The 8934-nt window shown below is 35.0% G+C and overlaps 1 protein-coding gene across 5 annotated transcripts; it reads right to left on the bottom strand.

Annotated features, from left to right (window-relative positions):
- Positions 1–1322: 1322 nt before the first annotated feature.
- LOC127107991 (uncharacterized) lies at positions 1323–8482 on the bottom strand. Of its 5 annotated transcripts, none has more exons than XM_051045355.1 (10): positions 8249–8468; positions 8013–8179; positions 7645–7926; positions 7419–7557; positions 7304–7342; positions 7136–7210; positions 6985–7044; positions 6238–6302; positions 1834–1924; positions 1323–1612 (listed from the first exon to the last, which is right to left on the bottom strand). In XM_051045355.1, the coding sequence occupies exons 1-10, from the start codon at positions 8354–8356 to the stop codon at positions 1562–1564; spliced, it is 1077 nt and encodes a 358-aa protein (XP_050901312.1). In that variant the 5' UTR covers positions 8357–8468; the 3' UTR covers positions 1323–1561. The 5 variants fall into 5 exon arrangements, with proteins under 5 accessions (XP_050901312.1, XP_050901313.1, XP_050901317.1 ...); XM_051045356.1 differs by having other exon boundaries at positions 8013–8164; XM_051045360.1 differs by lacking the exon at positions 7645–7926 and having other exon boundaries at positions 8013–8164; positions 8249–8482.
- Positions 8483–8934: the final 452 nt, after the last annotated feature.

The raw sequence follows: 8934 nt of genomic DNA, 5'->3' as shown, positions 1-8934 counted from the left end.
ACAATATGGGGCGCCTTAGTGGAAGTAGTGGGAAAACGTGGGAGTTGATGGAAGTTGAATTTGACACGTCATGGCAGGGTCTATGGCGCCAGCCATGGGGTAGGCCACAAGAACAAAATGCTGAATTTTAGGGTTTTTAGTCCTTTTTCACTCCTTTTCTCGATCGGGGCTCCGATTAAAGTAAAAACCTGAAAACAAAGGAAAAAATAGAAATAACACAACAAAATGACAATAAAACAACTAGAATGCATGTGAAATCGGAGTCAAAAATACGTAAATTTCAGTGTTATCAATCAACTAGCCTAGAGGGAACATGAGCCTGCGAAACATGACTATTTTCTCTCCTGACAGATGCGTGATGTGCAATCATGTTGTGCCTCAATTTGTCATCTATATAAGCCATAATGTCTCTAAAGTAAACTAAACAAGTGTTACACAATTATTACAAGCAATCCTACAAGCAAGAAAAATAAAATAAAAATGCAAACTGATAAAATACGGAGATGCATCTTCGATTCCTAAGGATCCAAACGTTGAAAAAATACGAAGATGCATCTCCGAATTTTCCTGCAACTTTCATTTTCGTCAATAGTGCTAATGCAGACCACCAAGACACCAAAAATAATGCATTGATCATTACTTTTAACTATGAAACGCATTTCTCATGATGTATCAACTATCTAACATGCATAAACAATATATTTCAATACATAATCATCAATTTATACAAAAACTAAAAAATATTTACAATAATAAAAAACTTACAAGAAATGAGGAATCTTTGAAGTTGATTATGTTGAATAAGCTCTTTAATGTCATACGGCAATGATTGAAGAAACTTTGGCGTTACTTGATTGATTTTGATTGATTTTAAGTCAATATGATTTCGAAAGAGTTTTGAAAAATAATTGTTTTTTAATAAATGTGAAGAAGAATGGTTATGGCGCGTTATATACAAACAACATTTGAAGACACATCTTTGTAATGTTTACAAAGATGCATGTTTGTAATTTTTTTCATATTAAATCAGACTTCTATTGACTTAGGATGCGTCCAGAAATATATCTCTAGATTTCATGAGAATTTTTGTATTTTTACGTGGTGCCCTAATAATACATAAAATACATTAAAGAATTCCCTTAATTTTTGGTGAACTCTTTGTTGCTCCCAAAAGAATTGAGTAAGTGGAAGAGGGAACTTGGTACCCTTTCTATGCTTGACATCCATTTCGCTAGGAGAAACTCCAGAAAAATAATTTGTGGAACGAATCCTATGAGACCAAATTGAAATGAAAAAAACTTAGACAAAGGGAAATTTAAAAATAAGTTAATCTAAAACTCTAATTTAATCTAAACAATACTTTTAATTCAACACAAATTATAGCATTATAGAATATAAAATTAAGTATTCCCCATCTTTGAATTATTTACTAAAGACCAATCAATATTTAGAAGAATTGAGCAGCCAATATATATGCATAAAGAGCAATATGGAGATATTAAGAGGAATGACTTAATTGATCCTTCAAAATTTTGAACGAGCTCAAAATCCAACCACTTGGCTATTCCTCGGCAATATCAGATGGCAACTTATATGTGCGGATGACACGAATCTGAAGCAAAAACAAAGATCCAAAAGTGGAAGTCAGAAAAGTATCAAGTATATAGATTTGCCCCAAAGATCAATAAGTATGTCAATTTTGAGAGGCAAATCTGAAGAGATATGGAGAGGGGGGAGTATATTAAAAGAACACTCATGCGCGTGATAAATCACCAAATAAGCAAATCAAGTCAGGTCGGGCAGACAAGTTAGAATAGAGCATATAAATATTGCCTGAGCTAAAGCATAAATTGTTCGCAAGATTCTAGCATAATCTGTTCCCAGCATTTGAATAACCAGATCGGCCAGAAATGTTCCCCAAAGCCTGTTCCAAATGCCAAAAAAAACAATCAGAAATAACGTTTCAAATACCTCAAACAGTAATAAAACATGAGGGGGAGGAGGCAATGGATATGCAGCTGATACACCTTAATGGTACATTGTAGTGAAAAAAGAAACAGTGAACGGAGTTCCCTGACAACTCAACAGAAAGGTGTCAATCCATCGGCATTTTCTACCTTTCAGTCATATACTCCTCCACCTTTGATAACTCTCTCTCTACCAATTATTCTCTCGTGCAAAGAATTTATTTTAATCATATCTCTCTCTCCCAAAATAAACTTAAGCCACAAAAGTCACCAAATGTGGAAGGTAGAGAATCCATTTCCGTCTAATGACACGGAGAGAAATAAAAGCAAGGTTTACCAGATGCACATCACATAACACATTAGATCTACTTATTTATAAATTACCAATGATTTACCAGATACACAGCACATAACACATTAGATCTACAAATTTATAAATTACCGGTCCAGACTAAATATGTTATGTGCACCAGAGGTACAATGGTCTCTCTCACTTCCTCCTCCCATCCCACCATCCTCCTCTGCATTTTCACGGTGGCCTCTTTCCATAATCACTTACTTAGTCGAAAATACAACAGATTAACAAGCGCTAATCTAAAATGAAAATACAGATTTGCAAGCGACAACCCTGTCAGATAGAACTCTAGAATCCACCATAAAGAAAAAAGAAACAAGAAACTCTAGAATCCACAATACATAAGAAGAAACTCTAATGGACTTTTAATCCAAAATAAAAATAAACCAGAAAAAGAAACCCTAATGGATTTTTAGTCCAAAACAGAAATAAAATAGAAAATTGCAGAAATTATTAAAATGTTGTTTTCAGTCTTCTTACATCAGTCTCCTTCATCTCTGAAGAACTCGACCCGAGTTCTCTTCTTGACAAAGAGTCTCATCTGCTTGATACTCATGAATGTCGGCAACATTGAAAGTATTGGATATATTGATGGAATTTGGGAAAGCTACCATATAAGCATTTTCATTGTTCTTTCGGGTCACTTTGAACGGATCATACTTACGTGGCTGAAGCTTGCTGTAAGTACTAACAGGAAACCTCTCCTTATGCAGAAACACCATCACATCATCTCCTACATTGAAAATTTTAACTTTCTTTCATTTATCTCGCATAGGAGGCAAATCTTTGGTAGTTCATCTGCAATCAACTCCTTGAAATCCTCTAGGATTTCTAACACTTCTTCTGAAATTATTATTTCCTCGTTTACAGTACTCATTAGCACTTTAATCACCACTGGACAGAAAAATTTAGTTTCTTTAACAGCCTCAAGCTCCTTTTCACTCTGCGTCATCACCAAACTAGATTTTTTTCCTTCTAAATTCTCATCAAAGTGCAAAATATGAGCCATAACAATTTTATGTGCGCCCCCATATAAACATCATCACGTTATCTCGTCCTCGATAAGTAGTATCATTATCAAGCTGCCAATGCCTACCAAGTAAAATATAATAAACATCCATATCAAGAACATCACAAAGTACCTCTTCTCTGTAATGCTTTTCAATGGAGATAGAAACTCCGTAGGCAAGTTTAGACGAACTTGGGAGCCCTTGCTTACCAAACCGAGGGTGTATGGCTTCTCATGGGGTTCTGTAGACAACTTCAAATAATCTACCAATTTCTGAGACACCAGATTCTCCATGATGCCACTATCCATAATCAAATTACACACCTTGTTCTTGATAGAACAGTGTTTTTTAAACAAATCGTTGCGTTGTCCTTCATCTTTGGATACTAGTAAAATTCTCTACAACACAAAATTTATCCTCTCATCAGATTCATCCTCTGCAAACTCAACCCCTGCATATTCATCGTTCTCAACTGCATGTCCTTCTCTTTCCTCTTCATCTTCCCTTTCTCCCGCAACAGTAGTGACTCTCCTTGTTGGTCAAACATTTGATCTATGACCTCTTCCATTACAACTATAAACACGTGTCTCCAGTGGATTTAGCATATGGATGATTATGCCTCTGAACTGGTGTTTTACCCTGCTACACACCAGTAGGACTGCTTGTCCCCTTATTCTCAGGGTTGAAATCCATGGTTGCTACACTCTTTTCCTTGTGGCCTACTGGTTCTAAGTTATTCTGGAGCGAATACCTAAAAGACGAGAAATTTCAAGGGGATTTCTCCATCAATTTTGCCTTCAAAGCTAGACTGGATGTCTCAACCACGGTCCATACAGTTTGTAAACCCATCTTCTCCTGCAAGGACCCCTTTAAGCCACTGATGTATCGAGCTACTTTCTGCCTCTTTGATTCTCCCAATTCAGTGTGCTCGGTAAATCAGGAACTCAACTATGTATTTTGTCACAGTTATCTTGTCCTGAATACACTCAATATACATCTTATAAAGAATATGTTCATAATCCTCCGTAAAAACCGCTTCAGCATCAATTGTTTCATTCTTCGCCAAGTTTAGATTGGCCCCTTCCTTTGCCTCTCTGCCTTTGAAAAACAAGTTTATCCCACCAGACAACAGCAGTACTCTTCAGCCTGATCGCCACCATCTTAACTTGCTTGTTCTCAGGGACGCCCATAACATCGAAGAACCCATCAACGTCAATCTATCAATCCAGAAACTCCTCCACTACCATCGTTTCGTAGAACAATGGAACATCAGTCTTCACTCGACAATCATGGTTATATTGTCGATTCCCATGAACAACTACCTCTTACTCGTAGGATTCTTCTTCTTCAGAACTCGAATTTTCAACAATAACAACATGATTGCTTCCACCTCGTGGAACCCTAATATGCTTTCATCCCCTATCTCTTCGCTAATTCCCATTATTGTTGGCGTTGTTCACCTGATTTGCTAAAGTCTTCATCTGTTCAGTCAAAGCAGTTAAGAGCCGTGGTAAAAGTCGCGGTAATTCTCTAAAGATCTGCTATGGTCACCGGTTGATCTCCAATTGGTGATCAAACTATGAAAAGAAACAGGAGAAATCTGCTCTGATACCATCTGACGCAGTCGGAAACACTACGGATTAGGAAGTGCTAAACCTAGAACGAAAATACAAGTTTGCAAGAACTCTGGAATCCACCAGAAAGAAAAAAGAAACTCTTGAATTTTATTATGATCAAAGATAACCTTGACGGCCACACTCAAAGGTGTTGTTTAAACACATAAGAAGAAACTCTAATAGGTGTTTAATTCAAAACAAAAATAAAACAGAAAAAGAAACTATAATGGACTTTTAGTCCAAAACAAAAATAAAATAGAAAATGCAGAAATTATTAAAATATTGTTTTCGACCTTCCTACATCAATCACACATACTGCCGCTACATCCCGCACATGACTCTTGGTCACCCCTCCTCTTTCCCAACACTGCTTCCATAGTCATTGAAGAGATAGCAGGGTATAATCCATATTGTATATACACCCTAAAGGTTCTAGGGTTCTAAGTCTGTTCTCACACCACAATCATGGCATTTATTGTTGACTTTCAGTGCCTGGACGAGGGTTTTAATGGCAAAGCCTAGAAGTGTAAATATGCTTAAGCATACACACATCATTAATGGGCTTGTCATTAATAGTGGGTCTATCATATGCATAACTTATGGAGCAGAGTGAGATAGAGAAGTTGTCCTAGGTAAATAATTGAAGTTCCAGAGGTAGTTTTCTTGGGGGATTTGGAGTAATAGTGGGTCTATCATATGCATTACTCATGGAGCAGAGTGACATAGAGAAGTTGTCCTAGGTAAAGAATTGAAGTTCCAGAGGTAGTTTTCTTAGGGGATTTGGGGTAAGGGAATTTGGTTTGCTTCATGCGCAATATGGTAAAAGGACTTATGATGTAGAGAAAACCTTGCACAAATCTCAAATATAAAGCCTATCACAACGAATCATTAGGAACGAGAACAGATCTATTCATATAATCAACAAACAAATCTAATAAATTCTTCTAAATAAAATACGAACAGGCACTGAAGCTGAGGCTGTTATTAATATGATAATTTCTAAATGTGTCTGGTGATTTTTATCAGTGAAACGATGAAAAACTATAAAGTTAAACCATAACAGAAAATGTAGAAGTCAATGATTTTTCCTTAAACATGAATTATTATAAGACAAATCATGGTATCTATGCAGCTAATTCAAACTAATGAGAAAATACTTTCATAGTTGTTGAACAAATAATTAATTTACAATTTAATTTGTTACTTATTCAGTTAAAGGAAAGTTAAGTGTACACAGATACAAAACTGCTAGAGAAATTGAAGTCATTAAAACAAGGTGTAGGACATACACAGGTCCAAGTAATGTGAGCATGCTTCTAAAACCCAGATATCTTGATGCAGCACCAATAAAACCCTAGAACAGATCAAACTTCAGATGATAAACATGGTATAAAATCAACACAAGCTGAAACACTAACTTATTTTTGAAAAGATAAAACAAAATATAGTAAGAGACAGAAAATAACAATTATTTTGAATATAACTATTTTTGTAAATATCAACATCTTTTTTCTTATATTAGAACTAAACTATATAATAATGTTATGTCCAAGAAGTGTCTGCTCAATGCTAAGAGCTTGACTTTGTACCCTTGAGGGACATAGAGTAACATTCACCTGGAACGGCTGAAACATAAGCATTAGTATAAAGTTCTCCTTCCCCAATTATTTAGAAAAAAAACAGTAATAGTATTATGATTAAGCAAATTCAGAAATATCAAAATAAATTGGCTGAACCATGTATTTACCTATAGAATAATTTTAATGCTAAGAGTGAATTCGTACTCCTACATCTTACTACAAGGTTCTATGATGAGAAAGAGTCTAAATTTAAACTCATTGCATGTTTAAATTTAACCGGTACTTAAGAAGTTGAAGTTCCAAAATATTGCTTACAACATAATATATTTTGTCTTCAAATAGTCAAATTTATGTATCAATCTGGAAATATATTTAGTGCAATCATGCCTCCGAAAAACATTTTTTTATGAAATAATTGACAGGAAAAGAAGTATATCAAATTATCATGTAAGGCACCTTTTTTGCTGCAAGCAAAGCAGTTCTGGATTCTAAATTGATCAAAGCGAACTGCCCACCCTAGAAATCATTTAGAGCGGAATACATGTAAAAGTTATTGTTGGTAAAGATTGTACACACTACCAAAACAGCTACTGGTACCAATGCATACCTTCTTCAACAACTCTTTCTTAACCTGGTAATTAGCAGCTTCTCCAAGCATTTTTCCAGATAATTTCCCCGCCAACTGCAATTCAGAAGTGTAAAAAAAAGGCAAAATGGTTTGTTTTGGCGATACCTGAACAAGGAGAATAAATAAAACACAAATACATTGTTTTACCAATTGATAGATCTTTGCCAATGTAAGTATACCACCTCCCTGTGGATGAAAAAAAAAAAACATGACCTAAAGTTTACAATGGAAAAGAAGCGTAAAGTGAATAATTAAAAAGAACCTTGAAAAGAAGAGATTGAAAGTCTTGTGTTCCGACTTTTGAGTGCATTTTCCATTGATTGAGTCCAAGCTGTAGAGTTCCCTGAGCATCAGACTGGGTGGATACATCCAATAAGGGTGTATGGTTTCCTGATTCTTGACTAGAAGAATATTGAAGCTTTAGTTGATGATAACTAGTTAGACAAGCATAGAAAAAAGAATTTGATATAAAGAAAAAGGTTGATTACTTAGAGTTATAGTGTAAAAGGTGGAGGAATATTTCAAGTTCAAGGTCGTGAGTAGAGAGTTTGGTTGAGCAAGGAATATTGAATTTATTCCTTAGGTGAAGCAAGACATTTCTATAAGTCGGTCTCCAACCCCTTAATGTTGAGCGTGCATCAGCTGCTAAGTAGAAAAAGCGTGACTCGAGTGTGGCTATAAATTGTTGGCGCAGTTGAATGTCATGTTCGTCGAGGGTAGTTGTTGTTGCAGTTGTTAATGTGATGGATTTGAGCAAAGGACTCAAGTAGCTGATGATAGTTATTAATATTATGAGAACAGAAAACAAGAGTAGCTTGGGCCGAAAAGGATGGTGAAGAACAGAAAACAAGAGTACCTTGGGCCGAAAAGGATGGTTTGAATTTCACATAACTCAGAGTCAGTAGCAAGTTCAAGAGCGGAGCGTAGCTCGGGATCGAAGTCATAAGAAGAATTAACATTTTCCCTTTTTTGACAAAACACCTTCACACTCCGACGCCGATTGCGTTTCTGCGAAACCAATTCCTACAATTCAATTCAGCAATGGGTAAATAAATGGAGAAGAGACTTCACTTCAATTCCGAGGTTACCTACCGTTGTAGGAGGAGGAGGATAGAGTTTCCATTTCCAACAGGAGCAAAAGCATGATGGCATGAATAGCACTCCACTTGCGCCATTTCCACACCGCATCATCATCATCATCTATCTTCTCCTTTTAGGTCTCAACTTTCATCTTACAATAAAATAACATATTGCTGTTACCATGTCAATTCATTCAATAACTCTCCAACTTTAGTCGTTTCATACAATTTTTTAATAAACTCTAAACTTTTTCATTTTTCCTTTTTTTTCCATTGTTTTTAAGTCTATGTTTCATTTTGTGACCACAAAAATTAATTCTAACCAAATTGAATTTGATTAAAACTAAGTTGAAGTTTAATTCATTTTTTTATTTAACTACATCAATATAGATCCTTATGATCTTATCAACTAATTGTATCAAAATTAATTTTATATGTAAAATTACTAAATGGATTTTCATACGGATATTTACTCTTACATTTTATGTCTATTTTATATTAATATTTAAACGTATATTACTTAGTTAATATAATTGTTTATAGATTAATAAAAAATTAAATAAAATGAATATTTTCATATCAACTCAAATTGTTACACTCTCTCCAAGTGAACCTTTTAGTTTTAGAATAATTGGAACCATTAGCATTACCAAAACAATATAATTGTCTTGAATTAGAATGGGAGATGGTCAAGGAGAC

The sequence above is a fragment of the Lathyrus oleraceus genome, chromosome 7 (genome assembly GCF_024323335.1).
Source record: "Lathyrus oleraceus cultivar Zhongwan6 chromosome 7, CAAS_Psat_ZW6_1.0, whole genome shotgun sequence".
Classification (NCBI taxonomy): domain Eukaryota; kingdom Viridiplantae; phylum Streptophyta; class Magnoliopsida; order Fabales; family Fabaceae; genus Lathyrus; species Lathyrus oleraceus.
Note: the sequence above shows the minus strand (reverse complement) of the source record. Positions and strands in the feature narration are given on the sequence as shown.

Bases quoted from the DNA above. Each gene is read 5' to 3' on its own strand.
- LOC127107991 (XM_051045355.1), bottom strand. From the start codon at position 8,356: ATGATGATGATGATGCGGTGTGGAAATGGCGCAAGTGGAGTGCTATTC. The intron at 7,927-8,012 runs GTACTCTTGTTT...AACTATCATCAG, and splicing joins ACCATCCTTTTCGGCCCAAG to CTACTTGAGTCCTTTGCTCA. The intron at 7,343-7,418 runs GTTCTTTTTAAT...TTTCATCCACAG, and splicing joins TTCAATCTCTTCTTTTCAAG to GGAGGTGGTATACTTACATT.